Below are 19,759 nucleotides of genomic sequence, written 5' to 3'. Positions count from 1 at the left end.
TAACAACTTCAATCCAAGAAATGAAAATCCAGAAACACCTACATGACTTACAAATGTTTTAGGAAATTATTACTTATTAGCTGATCCTAACTTGTCTTTGCAGGCACACGATGTGGCAGCAGCTGGCTACATCACACCAAACAACTTGTTACACCTAACCTTTGAACATCTAACTCTAAACACTGTTTAAAGCTATGCCCCTACTGTACTTGGTGACAGTGAGTTCCACTCTGCAGTAGTTCTAGGAAAAAATAAGTTTTTGAACACACCAATCCTTTCAACTGTGGTACTTGAAGGCATGCCTACATGTACATGTATGTGTAATACTGAATCTGTTTTCTTGTGTTTTTCATTTCCACAGGATGTGACCAAAGAATTCAATCGCTGTAGAGAAGAAGGTGCCACCAGATTAGATCTTAGCAAGAAAGTTGTAAGTTGAAACATTTGAACCCTTCCCTCTTATTAGTTATACACAATGAAATTGTTACTCAAGCAAATTGTCAGACATTCCAAGCAGCAGCCACTGACAAAAAGTAGCGAACGCTACTTGAAACATTTGGCAGTTTCCAAAATCTATCTGTTTGCTTGAAGAATTATTTCCTTGTGTATCTTTGATTCCTAAGTTTAACAAATTAAAATTTGCATGAGGACTCTTTTAATTCCCAATGTCAATGTTGGAAAACTGATTGTACACATTAGATCATGGAGCTAGGGTACAAAAGGGAGATCAGCTTGAAAAATTTATGACTACCCTACAGGGATCCACCTAAAAAAGGCTAGGGTCAGGATTTTTTTCTAGGGTTGATCAGGAAACAGGAAACACAATTTTTTTCCTAGGCCTTACTTTCTGTTTATTTTCTGTGCAAACAAATAAACAAATTTTGATTCTGCTCACAGATATCAGTACTTCCACCTTCCGTGAAGGAGCTCACCCAGTTAGTAGAATTCTACCTGTACGGGAACCGGTTACAAAGTCTACCGCCAGAGATCGGACACCTAGTCAACTTACAGACCCTCGCCTTGAGCGAAAACTCGCTCACAACCCTTCCTGACCAACTAGTAAACTTGAAGAAGCTGAAGGTGCTAGACCTCAGACATAACAAGTTGAAAGAGGTGAGTAACATTGAGACTTGCTTTTGTATATTCATCACATGAAAATCTTATGTTAGTATTTGGTACTTGAGACTACATGTAAGTGAAAGCTACATTTGCAGTTCACGGGATATTTGAATTTTATTTTACACAACCAGTAGTTCTCTTACCTTGCTTATGTTTCGATGTCTATCAGACACTTTCCTCAGAGTTCTGACTGGATTTCTCTAAGCAGATCTTTCAGTGGTCGCAAAAGACCATTGCTGTATCAAATTGGCCAAGCAGTATCCGATAGACACTCCTTTGGCCATTGGATACTGCTTTGCCATCGTATGATCTGCTTGGAAATTAGGTTTAAAAACACTACTGGTTGTGTAAAAGCAAATTCGAATACCCTATGCTCTATACTAACATACCACACTATTTCTAATACTGTACTTCAAGCACTTCTGAAAAAAAAGCTTTTTAGTTAGGACAAATAAGGTATTATGTAAAGTTACATGAGCACCCTTTTTTTTCTTTCTCAGATCCCAGATGTGGTATACAGGCTGACGTCACTACAGACCCTTTTCCTAAGGTTTAATAGGATCTCAGTTGTCGGGGATGACCTGCAAAGATTAACGGTAGGAAAACATGGAACTTTGGCACTTTTCAGACTTGATTTCTTGTTATGGTTAAGTGACAATTTGTTTGTAACTTCTCTTTTCCAAGGTCACAACTTCAGATCTAGTTAGGATTCAAACCTAGGACATTTAGATCCTGAGCCTGACACTGTCAAACCACTACTACTAGGTTGCCAATCCCATATATATACATGTAATATTGAAATTAATATATTATTTAATATTCTTTAGGCTGAAGATACAGCTAAGGCAGCCCAACTAGCATGGGGCTATTATCAATTATAAATTGACACTTGAATTATATTACTAGTAGCCAACTGGTGGTGTTCCTGTTTCTTTCACCAGAAATTGACCATGCTTAGCTTGAGAGAGAACAAAATCCGAGAGCTTCCCGGGGGCATCGGCCAGCTGGTCAACCTGATCAACCTGGACGTCTCGCACAATCACCTGGAACACCTGCCTGCTGGTACAGCTGTTTGTTTGTTTGTCCAGAAAACATTGCACTGATTTTCAAGTTCAGCTTGCATTGGTGCTTCTTTGTTTGTCCGGTTGTACCATTACACAAAATTTGGTACTGCATGCTTCCATCAATGATGTAAAAGCAAATAATAAAAACATCTTCAGAAACTGTGACATCATTACACAAGGAAATTGTTACTCTTTTCTTATACACGTAACAATTTCCTTTTGTATCTCATTTCCTGGATGTCTAAGGCCTAGGGAAAAATGTTTTATTTCCTAAAAATGTTTTATTTCCTGTCTCAGTTCTAAAGAAATTAGGTTGGTCGGTAAGGACTATCTATTTTTTTGTCTTTTTTTTTTTTATTTGACTTTGGTTATTTCTAGTGATCCAACTTACAATACAGTTTATCAATTTAAAGCTTGCATGAGGACGTTTTTATATTTTAAATGTCAATGTTGGGAAACCAATTATGCAACGTTTTCATCACTCAGGTGTCAGATCATGCAGGTAGAAAAAGTCAATCAGCTCGAAACATTTACAATGTATGTCCCTTGCAGGAGTCCACCAAAAAAGGCAAGAGTCAGCAGGTTTTTTTAGGGTCAGTGGGGAAACAGGAAACACAACAAATTTTTTTCCTAGGCCTAAATTTACAGCGCTATGTACGCTCTGTGAAAATTGTCTAGAACAAGTTTTGACACATAGACATCTTGTTCCCTCTCCCCTTCTCAATGCAGAAATCGGGAACTGTGTACAGATGTCATCGTTAGACCTCCAACACAACGAGCTTCTGGACTTACCAGAGACCATAGGCAACCTCAAGTTACTCAGTAGACTAGGACTAAGGTAAGGGTTGAACATCATTCATATCAAAACATGATCAAATTATAGTTAGCATTTAATAGAGTTATAGATCTCACAGTGGATTTGTACAATATACTATCTACATTGAAGTCTATGGTTTTATTGTCACAGTGTTGGTATAGAGCTACAGGTACTGTGGCTGCAGTTTTGCTAATTGCTGCTAGATGGCAAACATGTGCAGTGTCCCCAGTTAGCAGTGCCACCTTTTGGGTTGTATGTGAACTGCAGATGTAATGTATAAGTGGAAAAGGGGAAAAATTGGACCATAATTTATGGAATACACAGAAAAGGCAAATTCAATGTCTGTGTGTGTTCGTCTGTGTATGCACGCGTGTGCATGTACATGTATGTGTGTGTGTGTGTGTGTGTGTGTGTGTGTTTATGTGTGTATGCACATGCATTTTTGTCCGGATGTGTGTGTTTTACTTTCAACATATGAGTGTTGTTGTTTTTTAGGTACAACCGGCTGGCCTCAGTACCCAAGTCCTTGAGCAACTGTACAGAGATGGAGGAGTTCAATGCAGAGGGAAACAATCTGTCATCACTACCTGTAAGACTTCCCTGAGAAGTTCCCTCTGTTATACATGATATGGCATTAAGATATTCAGCAATATTTGCCATTCACATGTAAGATTAAACATGCAATCACCTAATATATATTGCAATGTTGACAGATTCTGCTAGGTGGCCAGCATAATCTGTGTACTAGTATTTAAGATATGTCCAAGCTGCATACATGTATATTACATGTAGCATGACAGGCATCCTATACATGTAAATTGCAAATGTTTAAGGCATAGACTGTTGTGAATAAAATATGGATTGTACATACATACATGTATACTAGACATGTACTTAGAAATGTTTGTTTTAAAAATTAAGAATAAATACATTTTGTACATGTATATAGTTGACCTGTAGCCAAAGAGCAATTTATTGAACATAATACATTTCTTTCTGTTGTTTATGACAACTGTTTTGTTGTTGTTGTTTACAGGAGGGGTTGTTGTCCAGCCTTGTCAACATGTCCAGCCTGACCCTTGCGAGGAGCAACTTCAGCTCATATCCCATTGGAGGACCTGCCCAGTTCGCCACTGTCTATGTGAGTCCAGTACAGTATGTCAGCAGAACGCACTGTACCTGTGCGAAACCCAGATTTGTCATGGTTTCTGTTGGATGTTTGGTCAATGTTGCATCAGAATTTTGCCTGTTGCATACAATATCTCTTTCTACTAACATTTGAAAACCGTAGATGTCATTCTTAAATATGTGAAAATGACCTTAAACATTATGTCCTGCTGCAGTGTTGTACACAATACATGTACATTACGGGTTTCGTGCAGGCGCAGTGTATGTATGTTCTGCAGAGAACTTCTACTTTGTGACAGTAGGCATCCTTTTATCTAGAGAGATGATGAAAGCTCTGGTGTTTTGGCCAGGAGTAGTGTCCTGTGTGGCTTATCAGCCCTATTCTTGCATGGCAGTCCTGGCCACAGTTATTACATAGATCAAAAGTGAAGACTTTGTGGGGTTGTTGCTGCTGTTTTCTTTTACTTAGCAGACTAAAAGAAAAGCCTTGAAGTGTGTAATCATTACATATGCGTGATATCTAATAATAGCATGTTGTTTCAGTCGATCAACATGGAGCACAACCACATCAACAAGATTCCTTTTGGCATCTTCTCTCGTGCCAAGTACCTGACCAAACTCAACATGAAGGACAACCAGCTCACCTCCCTGCCTCTAGGTAAGGCACAACCTTTCTTGTGTTTTTCTTGTTTTTTTAAATTTTTTTCTTTGAAATTCAATGTTTTGAAGGATGGTGTGATCATTACATTTAACATTAACTTATCAGTCTGGTCTCATGCCTAGGAAGAAAAATGTTGTGTTTCTTGTTTCCTGACCGACCCTAGAAAAAACTTTTTTGTGGACCCTGCAAGGGATATTAAATTTTTCGAGCTGATCAACATTTTCTAGCTCCATGATCTGACACCTGAGTGATGAAACATTGTACAATCAGTTCTGCAACATTGACATTGAAAATACAAGTGTCCTCATGCAAGGTTTACTTGCTAAACTGTCATAGTAACTTGTAATTTGGATAACTAGAGATCGATAAAGTCTTTATAAAAAAGATAATCCCTACCTACCGACCCTAATTTTTTCTGGGCTGAAACAGGAAACACAACATTTTTTTCCTAGGCTTTACTGTACAAAACTGGTGCGTTACACCTTGAAGCAGTTTGCTGTTTATGTGAACAAACAAACAAACAAAACGTCTCTCTCGGCAGATGTGGGGACATGGGAGAACATGGTGGAACTGAACCTGGGCACCAACCAGCTGCAGAAGCTGCCAGAAGACATCCAACATCTCACCAACCTGGAGACACTAATCCTCTCCAACAACCTGCTCAAGGTCAGACAGGGGGGAGGGGGGAAGAAGTGTACTTGCTGAGCTATTACCTTTGCCAGAGGGTTGCTCAAGGTCAGACAAGGGGGAGGGGAGGCAGAAGTGTACCTGCTGATTTTTCCTTTGCCAGAGGGTTGCTCAAGGTCAGACAGGGAGGAGGGGGCAGAAGTGTACTTGCTGAGGTATTAGCTTTGCCAAGGGGTTGCTCAAGGTCAGACAGGGAGGAGGGGGCAGAAGTGTACTTGCTGAGGTATTAGCTTTGCCAAGGGGTTGCTCAATGTCAGACAGGGGGTAGGGGGGCAAAAGTGTACGATGTTATGTAGTACTAAGGTACGTGTTATTTTCGTCCGGAAAAAAGTCATTCAGAGAGAAGCAGGGCAGACGTTTGGAAGACAGAATTTTGACACAGTGACACATCCTCCAAAAATTTTGCCTAACCTGTCAGCTTTCACAGGCAAAAATTGGCGCTTAAAGATATGGAAAGAGGTGTCATTTAAGAGCTGTTTGGATATTTATAAGGGGGAGGGGAAGTACAATCATGGTCATTGCTCTAGTAGGGATACAAATTCATTGACCCATAGGGTTATCCAAGTCCATTGGCAGGAAACAGACTTGAGTATAGTAACAGTTATACAATACCATGTGCATAAGTGACATGTATAAGCTACATGTAGATAGGTCAATCATTGGGGAGGTGGGCAACACTCAACTCTCTAGATCTATTGCCCCGTAGTACAAAACAAGGTCATTTACAGGGAAAGGGGACAAAAGTCAGTTTGTTATTGACCAGTCCTTTCTCTAAAGGGTCAGGCAAAAGTCATGAGGAGCAGAGGTCAGTTTGCAGTTGCCATGTGATCCAAAAAAAACATGGTTATTACAGAAGTTTTGTCATTTCCAAAATGAAGATAACAGTGTAAGGCATAGGGTAAGAGTATCAGGGGTCAGATTTTTTTCATGTACAGTTGTAGAAAACAAGGTCATACAAAGGGGGAGGGGGGTGGAAGCCAGCTTGCCGTTGTTCTAGTAAAGAGGTAAAGAATGCCAGCATGGGGTTATAACTTTCATACATGTACGTATGCATCTAGTGATAAGCACTAGGAGGTATATCATACAGGTATGTCAATATAAGTCCTCGGAAGATATTTCCAAGGTCTTGCTCAAGGTGTGGCTTATGCAAGTTCATCAATCATTTTCAAAAGGGAATTATATCTTCTTTTCCTTTGGAATAACCATACCATCTTGTCCATGTTATGTTATTACATGGACACTAGCTTGAAATTTTTCACCATCTTTGAAATGCAGTATGCACTAGGTTATTATTACATGTAGCTATTCTGGTTAACAAAAAAAGAAAAGAAATACAAAATGTAATGTTTAATATTTTGACCATTATGATTGACACAAAGCACAAAACAGCTACAGGTGGTAACCACTTGTACAATTTGTCTTTCACTACAGAACACAGTTGACAATGTCATGTAAAATGCACAAATATAAACAATTTACATCTTTTCCGTTGTACTAAATCATCATGATGGAGAAGAAGTAAAAAGAACTGAAGGATGTTTATTCCAGTATACTCGCTTGATATATGATGTATAATGCGGGTGAAATTCTTCCTTTCTTTCTTGACTGTCTTGTCAAAGACTGACATGGTTGCTGACTTGTGGTGCATTTTGTACCCAACAGAAGCTGCCTCGTGGCATCGGCAACCTGAGGATGTTGCGGGTTCTGGACCTGGAGGAGAACAGGCTGGAGTCCCTGCCAACAGAGATAGGTTAGAACTCTAGGAAACTTCCTGTAAATTTTCCACAGTCTTGCTCACAGATAAATAGTTTCATCAAATTGGTAAATCAGTCAAGCGTGTGTGTGTGTGTGTGTTTTGTGCACAATGTTATATTTCTCTCAGTCTACAGACATGTCAACAGAGTGATGTGCTTTTTTCTTGTCATAGTGTGACAATCATGCAAATTATATATTATATATATTGCACTTCTCAAACGTTCCATATTGCAAACTAATGGACACCAAATGTAGGTCTGGAAAATACCTTGTACATTAGAGGGAGTTCTGCCAAACAATAATCGCAGATTCAATTCCGTACCATGGGTTGGACGTCAATATTTTCAGAAACTTCTAGTAAATTGTGTACACTCTCACTCACCAACCAGTCCTGATATTGAAAACACCAGGTTTTATTTTTCGAATTTTTAGTTCCGGGCCTTAAACAGCCAATCACCAGTTCAGGTGTCAATGATTGATAATCTTTCAATAGTTACCGTATCATTCAACAGCCTTCAATTATAGTAGTCTTCAAACAGTATACACAAAAAGTTTAGATCAACCACCAAAATTGTTGAACAAGGCCTTTGTGATGGAGAAATGACATCATAACCTTTGTGCTCAAGGATTGACATTGTTTTGACTGAAATCAAGAACACATGCCTCAGAGATTTGTAATGAATGTTGAAATACATTGTAGCCTTGAAGCAGTCATTGTTAAAGATTGTCATCTTGAAAAATACAAGCCGGTATAATTTGGAGAAGGGCTGATGTTGTCATCATACTTTTAGACATTTGAATATTGTTCAAAGATATCTAAATTTTAAGAAGTTTTGTTTGTGTGTCCACAAACTACAGAACTGGATCTAGAAGTTTTCTTTTGCACAATCAAACTTCTCGCACCTTGCTTATGAAGTTTGCTTGTGTAAAAGAAAACTCCTAGATCCTACACTCCTACCAACCTGATGAAACTATTTTCGGCAGCTACAGAGCTGTTTCCAATTTTTTTTTTACATCTATGTACACCTGATGAAATTGTTGACGGAGTTGTGTTTTGTTGTACAGCGTACTTGAGGGACTTGAACCGGCTGGTGGTCCAGTCCAACCAGCTGACGACCATGCCTCGTGCGATCGGTCACCTGACCAACCTGACGTACCTGGGAGTGGGGGAGAACAACCTGCAGCAGATCCCAGAGGAGATCGGTGAGTCGGGAGAACTGCCAGGGGTAGACATACAAGCAGGCCTCTAAATTAGCTTTTCTTCCTATTGTCCCAGTATATAGTAGAGGGGATTCATTCCTCAAGCTAACCGACATCTTGCACACGCAGTCGTCCCTCAGTAAGACACCTAGAGCCGCATACATGTAGTTCCTGTTTAGAACTTTTATTCAGCCTGCCACACGCCTGTGTGGCTTCTTCAAGTGTACAGAGTTCAAGTGTATGAAGTTCTCACAATATATACCTTTCCAGTGCATAATGCCCTCAGGTCAGTTACATGGCGTTCAGATCGCTCTGACCTGTTACATAGTTTGTTTTCTTCCTATTGTCCCAGCACTGTCACAAAAATACATTTCAATTGTCCCAAAGTGAGGATGAACTGTCCCAACCTGTTTTACCAGGAAATATTGTATGACTTCAACTTGGAGTCAACCTTATTTTGCTTACGTTCTGACTCCCAAGCGTACTATAGTTGCAGAGTAGACAGGAAATTTGGGGGGACTTTTCCAGATCCAAGAGCCAGGACGTGCAGGAGTGAACATATTATGCCCTGGATTGACCTTGACATTAAACTATATATATATATATATGTATAGTTAGTTAGTAGAAATCATTTTTTTATACTTTATTTCACATTTCTTTGTTGGTAACTAACTATTCACAATCATTACATACAAAATTCACAAACACCTCATACATGCACACAATCAGATATGTACTCACTACATTAAGTAGACCCATGCAGGTGCAAGTACATGTAAACATCAGAAAGACCTGCATATGCAGGTGGTATTTTGAGCCCTGCAATTCAAACAAGTTTATCAGATCCCAGCCTTAGCAGGGCCGTAGGTCGTGACATGAATTTAGTCAACACACTAAGTACTCTGTAGCAGCTTGTCCCCTAGCTGAACTTTCTGTGTTGACTCAGCAAAGGTTGGACATTAACGCCGTCATCGCCGAGCCCCTGTTTTTGTTTGGTTTTGGTGTGATGATGATTCAGCAGTCAGGACTTTCTGACGCAAGTTTCTAAACATTTCAGGCTGGTCACATATATGTGCATCATACATGTACTTGCGATAGTCAATATGCTTGTGTCCTGCAAAGTTTGCAAAAAGGCTGTGTTACACTGACAGACAGACTGTATGTCCTTGTCAGTTGGGTCTGTCATATCATGGCATTACAAATGTATGTCATGAAAACTCTACAGCATCACAGAATCGTATAATAACCCACAAATGTGACACACCGTTTCTGTGAATAAACAGATCATGAATTGTGATACTTTGTTTTGTTACATCATGCTTGGAAATAGATAAACAGTCATGTTTAATATTGTGTAGGAAATACCAAATTGATAATGAATTGTGATACTTTGTTTTGTTACAACACACTTGGAATAGATACATGTACATGTAAGCAGTTACGTTGTTAATATTGTGTAGGAAATACCAAATTGAATGCAATGTCATGATTCAAGGCTTTTGATATTTTGTTATAATTTGGCAGAAGTTTACTGATTCATGTACATGTATATACAATCATGACAATTGTCATGTAGCTGCAAGGTTTTCTGCATTGTAGCATACAAGCATACATAACGACCTTGAGAAAGAAAAACAGGTTTGTAGGCTATAAACTAAGGTCAAATCTCTCAAAGCTGATGACTTTTGGGGATAAGTTTGATGTACAAAACTACAAAAGTTTTTTGGAATGCGCCGGCCAGTGTTTCAGCATTGAATCCTGCATTTTACAAGCCTGCAAACGTTGTTACCTTTTTATTTGCAATCTGAACATTTTTATATGTGCTTGCATATTGGTCGGTATTTTGAGCCCTGTGCATGATTTTACATTGTACAAATGAACATTGTACGCATGTACACTGTAACACACATCCTTTTTGGCAGATTGCCATCCTCTGAAAAATGCCATGGTTGGTTTGTTTGACAAGGTCACTCATGGAGTGGGTGTGCCCAGAGGTTACCGCTGTGGTCAGAAATACCAACGTACCCACGTGTATGGCTTTAACCCTCTCACCCCTTTAATTGGCTTCATTGTGAAAGGTTACAACGTACAAATGTAGTAACCTTTAGCCTGCTAAGGTAGCCCTTTGGTTCCAGATTTGTATACAGATTTGTATGATATTATGTAGATTATGAGGTTAAGCAACAGGGAGAAGGTTAATTATGAATAGATTCATAGATTCATGTATTTTATTATAAATTCGTAGCTAGAATGTATCTCCTGTGTGATTGAAAAAAAGCCAAGGACTGAAACAATATCATAAAGCATTAGCCTCATCCCTCATAAGAGCAATGAAAATTGGCAAGCAATGTATTTATCATAATATTTCATATCAATACCATCTCTCTTGACTGTTCTGAAAAGAATGCAGTAGAAAAAAATAAGATGCAGATAGGTTGGTGAAGGTTAGATAATAAATGATACACAAGGAGAAAGATTGTTAATCAAGCAACTGAATAGATTTTGAAAACAAAGTCTAAAAGAAAAAAGGTAATCCCTACCTACCAACCCTAAATCTCCAGGACTGGAACAGGAAACACAACAATTTTTTTCCCAGGCCTCAGTTGAAGTGTGGAGTGCAGGTGGTGGGTACAATGTCTAAAGGTACATGTATTGACCGGGCAAATCCCCGTTGGTTGGGTTATTAACAGAGTGATTGACATGTTTTGCATAATATCAGAAAGTGGGAGGTCCAGATATGACTCTGCAGCTGTGCCAGATTGGTCGTTGACGCCCCTGTTGATTTGCAGAGATAGGCCACAGGTGTATTTAGAGGAAGTCGGTGGGAAACCGGCCTTTTGCTTTCTCAACGCCGATTAGAAATGACAACAGCAATTTTCCTTGGAAATGGTTGAACAGTACGATCTTTCCAGAAGGAACCAAGGTCTTTGTTCTATTGGTCGAAACAGTCTGACATCGCAAGAACGCTCTGCCCCTGTCTCTGTCATTGCAAAAGGAAGGCTGAAGATTTCTTGTCAAGGAGGACCTCCTGGGGAGGTGCTTGCCTGCACGTAGAATCTGAGACTGCAGGAAACCCGTTTCCTTGACCTGTCTGCTTCGAGGACTGATTGCTGGCAGGATCTCTGTCTTACTTATTTAAAGACTGACAGAACGCTATAACCAAAGAACATTCACAAGATGAAGCTCCTAGGACATCTTCTCGCGCTTCTTGCGTGCGCCAGCTTGTCGTGCAACGCGGGGAGAACCAGTGGCCCCGCCGCGTCGATGGGTTACAACTGCTACCCGCCGTGGGCGGCCGAGTGCCAACGGAGCTCCACGGGCTTGCGAAGGGATGTCAGCCTTTTCGAGAGCTTGTGGCCATCCGTACAGTACAGGGTTCCTGCCAAAAGCTCAGAGAACAGCAAGGGAACATTCTGGAAGGCATTTTCTTCCAAAGAACAAAAAGACCTGGAAAACGTGGACACAGGAAGACTTACTATTTTTGAAAAAAGAGACAGGCAGCAGAAATCTGGTAACAGTAAAACTGCTCTTCTCCGAACTCAACTCCAAAGGTGGATGGAGAGAAAGACTCAAGGACAGATGCAGTCCCAGATTGAGAAGTCTCCCTTATCGAGTGCAAGTGCAGAAGTTGTGGATGACATCAACAGAACCACCACTCAAGATGGAATCTTGACCGGTCTGTACAATAAAGGCAAGGCCTTCCTCGGAAAGTACTGGGCGCCGTCAAACCTCACTACAAGATCGCGTAAGATGTCCGGACTTGTCTCGAGACTTCTCAAGAACATCGCAGACAAACTGAAGGACCAGAAAAGGACTGAAGTTCCTCAGGACAGTGTTGTACAAAGACTTCTGAGAATGATTGAACACTGATGGTTCAAAAGTACTTTTTCCTGGCTATTGTATGGTTTCTGTAAGTGAAGCTGCTTTCCTCCATCTATTACCTAGCTTTACCATAATTATCATCTTTTGTTAATAGTAACCGTAACAGTTATGTTTCATATTTCCTCAGCTATTCAATGGGTATACACGACTGTCAGTTTGATTCTGACTCAGGAAGTCCTGTTGGTGCTAAACCTATTTATGTGTTGTTTCAAGGTAAAGTTCTTTTCGATTTTGTTGTGCAAAAACATCACGCCGGCAAACGACAGCATTTTTCAAAAGCACTTGTTACATTATCTACGTAGTCTAAGACTTTCCTAGTCTTGGCAACTATATTGTATAGTCAGCTGTCTTCATCAAGGCTAATTTATTGTGTAATAAGCAAAATTATTTAATCTTATCTCTGTCAGAAGATAGTAAAAGTATTCTTTCATAAATAAAATTGTATAAAGACTATTTTGATATATTTTAGATACATCTTTTCTTCAAGTGCAAGCTACATGTTTACTGCCAAGAGAATTTACTTTCTGTTATGATCATACATTGTACATTTGTATTGTCTTTTTTTTCCTCTCATTCTGTAAACTTATAATAAAGGTTTTAAATTAACAACTTGTAACTGTAACTTACGTGAAAAAGAAGATAATTTTTTCAAAAGCATTAAATTTTTATAGTGAACAAAGTGTAAGAAATGTGCAAAATTTAACACAATAAAAAGGTGCCAAAAAGATCTTACTTATCTGTAGTTGTTTTTTTAAGTCACTTCTGTAACACTATTAACAGTTCTAAAATCAGACATAGGGATCCAGAAGTGGTTTTCTACAAATGAATGTAGATTTGGACATTGCTCAGTATTCATTTTCATTGATACCCAGGCCACACCAATTTGATTTGTTGGTTCTCAGATTTTTTTGTAGCAACAAGGCAAAAAAAATTAAATCAAAATAACAGACTTATAAAAGTACATGTAGGCATACTATATGTTGATAGTCCCAAATGCTACCGTAACGATAAGGGCCTTGAAGTAAACATACCAGGCTAGTTCCTAATTCAAACAGTGAGTTATGTTTGTAATTCAAACAGTGAATTACAACTTTTAATCAAACCACTCAGCTGCATCATTTAATAGATAAAAAAGCTGTGTGACAGTCACAACTCTGAAGAGAAGAGACTTCCTTAAACTTCTTCTTCTCGGGTCACCGTTCACTGCTACACTCTTCCCCTCCAGTACTCCGCGCATGCCCTTCCACTGGGGGTCATGGCTTCCAGGTCCTCCTTGGTGCAGAGTTCAAGCAGGAGGGGGCAGACAAGGAGATGTCTCATAGTCTGCTCCTGCCCACAGTCACATGCAGTTTGTCCGTCTGGGACAAGACCCCACTTCTTCATGTGTCCTGCACCTTCCTGTGCCTGTTCTTAGCCTTTTCCTTAAACTGTTTGGGCCAAAATATGAGCATTTTGGAGATGATTTTGAAGTTGTTGTTTTTTTCAAATCAGAAAAAAAAATGAAGCAGGCAGTTTGGCCTTAAACTCAAAGTATTCAAGAAGAAAAAAGACAAAAAAACCCCTTAATATCTAGCTTAAAGTACATTTATTAGTCAGACTAAGTATAAACTTCAAGTTGGTATTTGTACTTATAAACCTGTATTTCTCCTCTGGTCTCTCAGTCACTGACGAAAACTAATGGATACTAGCTTTAATGTCTGACCGTTTCCAAAATCATATCCAGTTGCTTTTTGGCGTATGAACTTGGTAACTCGAAACTTGAACTCTTTTTCCCTTACTACCGATTCACATGTACAATGTATACGCAAACAACATAGCTACAATGTAGGGGATACAAATGGTACCTTTAGTTCAAATCCCTTGGATAACTGGAGCCACATTCGATGGAAAAGAACAACACCCATTGATGTTCTTCCTTCCTGGTGTGAGTGGTTCAAACCTTGCAGTCCAGTCTTACCTGTATGCAGCTTGTACTCACTGTGTATAAAACTGGACCAGGCTAAAGGCGGTTTACCGGTTACGCGACACAAATAAGTTGTTGACCTTGTCTTTACAAGGTCACTGCGACCTTTAATGTTATTGTAAGGTGTCAGCTTTTCCTTTGCAAATTCAACAACTGAGGCAATTAATAAGGTCGCCGTGGTCTTACCTGTACCTGTGGAATGCATGTTAATGAAGCGATCATGCATGTGAAAGGGTGGGTGCATTCGCTGATCATGTGTTTGATGCATGATCCACCTTATCATAAAGTAAAGTTTAAAGTCTTTTGCACTGTTAATTTTCACCTCCAAGATTTGTATAGTATTACCCATGGCCATTATCGTGGTAGCTTTCTGCACGTACTACCATATATAATCAACCTACATTGTAATTATTGTAATTCTAAATTATATTTTATACCTGGGTTGCAACACCAGTAACTAATTTTCAATATGGATATTCTGGCCCGTGTGATAACTAGCCATTTCACACAGGGTTTTATTTAGTTATCACATGGGCTACTAAATGTTTCATAGAATGATTCAAATGCGTTTCACGTAGGTTCTGAACAATTTCAGTCATTAGAATGATGTCACAATTTTGTTTAGGGACACCAAATTTTTACAAATTTTGCAGTGAAATGTATGTTTGCTCAAGGGGGCGTGACACGTTATGTAAATAAGATATAACACAGTGTATCCGCGGGTCGGGACTCGGGATGATACGTAATACGGAATATACTGTGTAGTATTCTATAATGTACATGTATCTAATCCAATGGTAGCTCGTGTTATCGGGCAATTAATTTTCAAAGTATTGGTCAACCATTGACTTTCAGTGCATCACACCACCTTCACAGGCATGCGCAGTTGGCTGTTTTTATATATACTCACATCACATCAACTATTCATATGTAACAAAACTAAAAATTACTCTTGTTTAAAGCTAATCCTAAGGAAAAGTCTCCTACAAAATATGCTTCAATTAGTTTCTACTCAGACACTGAATTTTATAACTTAGAGCCTTTCATCTATAGTACTGTAACAGTAAAAGGGTTTTTTTTAATCAATTAAAAGTCGCCAAAATTTCCTAGAATGATAATGGCTGTGAAAACTGCACAACTTTTGTCTTACCCATTCTGCTACTACATATATGTGTAACACTAACAGACAGATATGGAAAATGAAATCCAGCCGAAAAGTAGATTTGAAAGGATACTTTTAAATTATCTTTAAGGGATATACAGAGTAGGTTGTTGCAATGATGGTAAATTTGTTTCCTAACATGCTTTTTGCAATGACCCCACCCCTGAAATTGCTGTGTATACATGATTGTACAAAAAAATGTATGCTCAATTTCAGCATTTCAGTCTTTTATAACTGAGTAATCAGCTAAATACACCAGCAGCTGTTGTTTCATTTTCACCCATCACCTAGACAATGGAAGGCCTGTTTTTGTTATCCATTATGCCAGGTGAACTTAAATGCAAGCTATTGCGCAATAGCAGTTATGTAACAGTTATTTTCACCCCATCAAAGGTCTACATGTATAGGCAAACACTGGAACTGATATAACCAACTGACTCGGCAAGTTGTCCACCAGTAAGGTTAATTCCTAAGATGGCCCCATTGTTACAGACGGTTCAAAGTTTCATGTTTATTTGTACGTTGGCAGGACAAAAGTTCCTATTTCAATAGACAGAAGGTGTAAAGTGACTTTTTGAAGATACCTGTATAGATATGTATATAATGTATAGATTAGACTTTGAGAGTATGAAACAGCCGGTTGCCAAAAGTAAAAAAAAATACTATTAGGCTTTAGAATTTAAAGTTTCGTTGGATTTTAGGTCATCGATGCATTAGAATTTTGCTTGTTGCAGATGATATCTTTTCCAAAACAATATTTTCTAAATTACAGATGGAAAACGTTAACGTTATATGTGCGTACAATGTATATGATCTTATACGAGATGTTACTGCCGATTTGGAAGTGCTACGCATTACGGATTTTGCGCAGGTGCAGTACTTTCTGCCGAAGTGCTGTAGTGTAGGAACCAACCAACACTAAGGAAAATTTCCCCCCTGTAATGTAAAATGGTACAAACCAGTGGCACCACTTTTTGACTGGCCAATCATGTCACAGCCTCATAATCAATATCTAATGGGGGCTTCTGGTTGGTCAATGTCATCTGATGGTAATAGAAATTATAACAACTTCATTGCTCAACAACTGCATTGTATTGCAACTTGGCTGCATTGTCCTGGATAAATAAACAAGTTGAATGTATAACACCTGGTATAACAATTGTAGGAAAGTCCAATTTAATTTCTTGGTTCACAGATTCGCCCGCTTCATTTTTTTTATATTCTGATTTGAAAAAAAAAAACATTTCAGGCCCTGAATCAACTCCAGAATGCTCATATTTTGGCCCCAACAGTTGAAGGAAGTCCCTTCTCTTCAGAGTTGTTACCGTTTTTCATCTGTCAATGCAGTGGTTTGATTAAATGTTGTTTAAAAGCTTTCAAAAAAATTGGTGTTAACTGCTGGTATGTAATGTTATGTAATATGTACAATGTCAAGCATTGATTTTTGCATGACATTGTATTTTTCTGCAATATTGCATAACACTGAAAAAAAAGGATTTCTACCACTGATCCTGTTTGAATTCCTGTGAACTCAGGGACCTTGGAGAATCTGGAGCAGCTGTACCTGAATGACAACACCAACCTGCACAGCCTGCCCTTCGAGCTTGCCCTGTGTGGCAACCTCCAGATCATGAGTATCGAGAACTGTCCCCTCAGTCAGCTGCCTCCAGAGATAGTCAGTGGTGGGCCATCCCTCGTCATCCAGGTAGGACTTGTTTTGTTGTTGTTGTTATTCCTTTCTGACTATTACAAAAGTTAGGAAAAGTTGTGTAAACTGTGACACAAGTAAACAGGTTACATATACCAAATTTGAATGTAATGTTCTGTGTATAGGGTCACTCAAAAGCAAGAAATAGCATTTTAGAGGGTCAAGATTTCACAATTTCTTGGGGGAGCATGCCCCTTTACCCAAAGAATCGTCACATTCGTCCCTCAACATGACAAACAAAATTTAGACGACAGAAAAAAATTCACACTAGCTAGAACACTGTTGTTGCATCACGTACTACACTTAGTCTCCTTCTTTTTTGTGATTGCCTTTATATTTAATTTAATACTTTTTCCTGTTTCCCAGTTCCTCAAAATGCAGGGTCCCTACAGACAGATGGTGGCATAAGGGTCTCCAGGGTACGTCAGAACTTCATGGAAGAAGGAAAGGAAAGAAGAGACGTAGAAGAATGAATGAGAATGAAGTTGAAGAAGAGAGAGTAAGAGAGGCAAAGGGCAGTTTTTACGATAAACAGTATGGTAACTGTATTTATTTTCTGGGTACTTGTGGCTATGGTTTGAGCATCAATTTTCCATTGGGAAGAAGAAGAAGGTTCTTGATTGGTTGTAGACTCTGAGATGAAAAAGTTTACAGTAGTGCTGCTTTGCTCTTCACCATAATGAAAAGGGAACAAAACATCACATACAGAGAACAAAAATACAACAAAAAAAGGGAAACAACGCCTAGAGTTTACAACTAGTAAACCCTGCAATGTACCATAACAGAATCATCAGTATACACTACTTAGTAAACTATAAAATATAGCCTAGAAAACAAAAAAAGCCAGAGCATAATATTCTGTCAAAGCAAGACGGTTTAACCTCACTCAGGCTGAAAAGGAAGTGAAATCAAGAAACTCTCTTAAAAAAACAAGTCATGAGAATACAACTTGTGACAGCTGATGCAATGAGAGAAATCAACAACAGTTGCAGTTTCAAGGGTTTATTTTCAGGCATCGTTCAGTGTTGGAAGGTAAAGCTACATGGAGATGATCAAGAGTTCTCATTTCGAGTGAGGGTAAAATCGTTGCCTACATTGGCAAGAAGGTTGATTTTGCCTTAGATTTGCCACAATAACACACAAGCTTTCGCTTGTCACTTGCACGAAGAGGAGGCTAGAGTTCTGTTTCAATAAACAATTTTTGTTTTTTGTTTGTCATGTACAATCCATGTGGTTAGCCTACACACTACTAAGCAAACAAGAATGAGGCAAGGATATCATATAGAATGTCTTTGAATGGGGGTAATTCAGTGTGTGCTTCGGCTTGAATTTTCCCTCACATAAGCTACGAAAAGCTTACAAAGCATTTTTTGTCCATTTGTGTTTTGAGGAAACAACGGACCAATCGCAGTATGTGTACATACTATTAGCCCTTGGAATCGTGCATGCAAATAACTTATTTTCAAAGGCAGAACACTGCCCCCTTGCATGTGTGGCACACACTGCAGTTTACTTACATTGTACAAGCATATACTAGTACATGACACTGCAGCCCACAATTTCATTTTTTACAGTTCTGAGAACATTGTTAGTCTTTTTAACACAGAAATCATTTTCCTTTGTTTTTAATATTTCCAAAAATAACAATCCTAAAGTACTCTTTTAAAGGGGTCACAATATCTGGTTCTTTCAATTGTTTAGAGGGATTCACCATTAAGCATAACTGAATTTTGCATTATTACATGTAGATCTAGTGCTCTCCTCTTGAAAGCTAAAGACGCTGATTGCAATTTCTGGGTGGCAAAACTGAATTTTGTCAAGTCAATTTTTTGTTCCCTTTTTAATGTAGTAGGTTGAATCAATCCTATGCCATACATTGTAGCATACTAAGACCTTTGACAAAAATGCAATGTCGCTGACGGAGAACGGTTGTTTTGTATAGGAGACTGGTTCCAAAAAACTGAAGAGATGCCTCAACATAGCTTGTTTTTGGGCTACATATTTCAAATGCTTCAAGTATGAAATGATGACAAAAAAAAGTGTATGTTAATAATGGCATTCAGTGTCAGTATCAGATAGATTTCCTCATCCAGACTATTATTTTTTGCTATGCAGCCCTGTACATTTGTACTTGTATTGGTTGCCATCTTGCATAATTTTGTAAAAATAAAAAGCCTAGATCAAAGAATTGACATGATGAGGTAATGTTACATGTAATTTTACTTTTTATGACTTTACTGATCTTGTAGTGTCATAATTTCAGTAGCTTTTTAGCACCAATAATCCAGCATGACAATTTTCCTTCCAGAAATGAGTCTAGAACTACACCGATTGCAAACCTGCATATATCAGAATCACTGTTAGCGCAAAATTAATTCAACTTATAAGTAGAATATCTTACACTTCGAGGCTGCTCGATTTTCTGAGGGGAATTGTGAAAAACGTCTTTTTCTCCATGTCATGGCAACAGAATGGCCTGAAAATGTTTACATTTTATAGAATTTGCACTTACGGATTTTAAAGGACTATAATTGCTTCTGCATAATATCAGTAAGTAAACATAGAAGTTTTATGTACATTTTAACTTAGAGATTTATTCTGTGTATTTTTTTG

The 19,759-nt window shown here is 38.6% G+C and overlaps 1 protein-coding gene across 1 annotated transcript in view; it reads left to right on the top strand.

The window, feature by feature from the left end:
- The window catches only part of LOC109462359 (leucine-rich repeat protein SHOC-2-like), a 19,803-nt gene extending 1,934 nt beyond the window's left edge, over positions 1-17,869 (top strand). The window contains exons 2-14 of the mRNA XM_019758901.1: positions 362-430; positions 898-1,113; positions 1,620-1,715; positions 2,061-2,181; positions 2,913-3,021; positions 3,496-3,589; positions 4,037-4,141; positions 4,672-4,786; positions 5,331-5,455; positions 7,139-7,226; positions 8,297-8,434; positions 16,974-17,143; positions 17,513-17,869. Coding sequence (XP_019614460.1) covers positions 362-430; positions 898-1,113; positions 1,620-1,715; positions 2,061-2,181; positions 2,913-3,021; positions 3,496-3,589; positions 4,037-4,141; positions 4,672-4,786; positions 5,331-5,455; positions 7,139-7,226; positions 8,297-8,434; positions 16,974-17,143; positions 17,513-17,554 — 1,488 coding nt within the window. The 3' untranslated portion in view covers positions 17,555-17,869. The remainder of the gene's footprint in view (positions 1-361; positions 431-897; positions 1,114-1,619; positions 1,716-2,060; positions 2,182-2,912; positions 3,022-3,495; positions 3,590-4,036; positions 4,142-4,671; positions 4,787-5,330; positions 5,456-7,138; positions 7,227-8,296; positions 8,435-16,973; positions 17,144-17,512) is intronic.
- The last annotated feature ends 1,890 nt before the right edge of the window (positions 17,870-19,759 follow it).

This window comes from Branchiostoma belcheri, unplaced genomic scaffold (assembly GCF_001625305.1).
Source record: "Branchiostoma belcheri isolate BF01 breed outbred unplaced genomic scaffold, Haploidv18h27 scaffold115, whole genome shotgun sequence".
Lineage (NCBI taxonomy): Eukaryota > Metazoa > Chordata > Leptocardii > Amphioxiformes > Branchiostomatidae > Branchiostoma > Branchiostoma belcheri.
The sequence above is the reverse complement of the archived record's forward strand: the minus strand, read 5'-3'. Positions and strand labels throughout refer to the sequence as shown.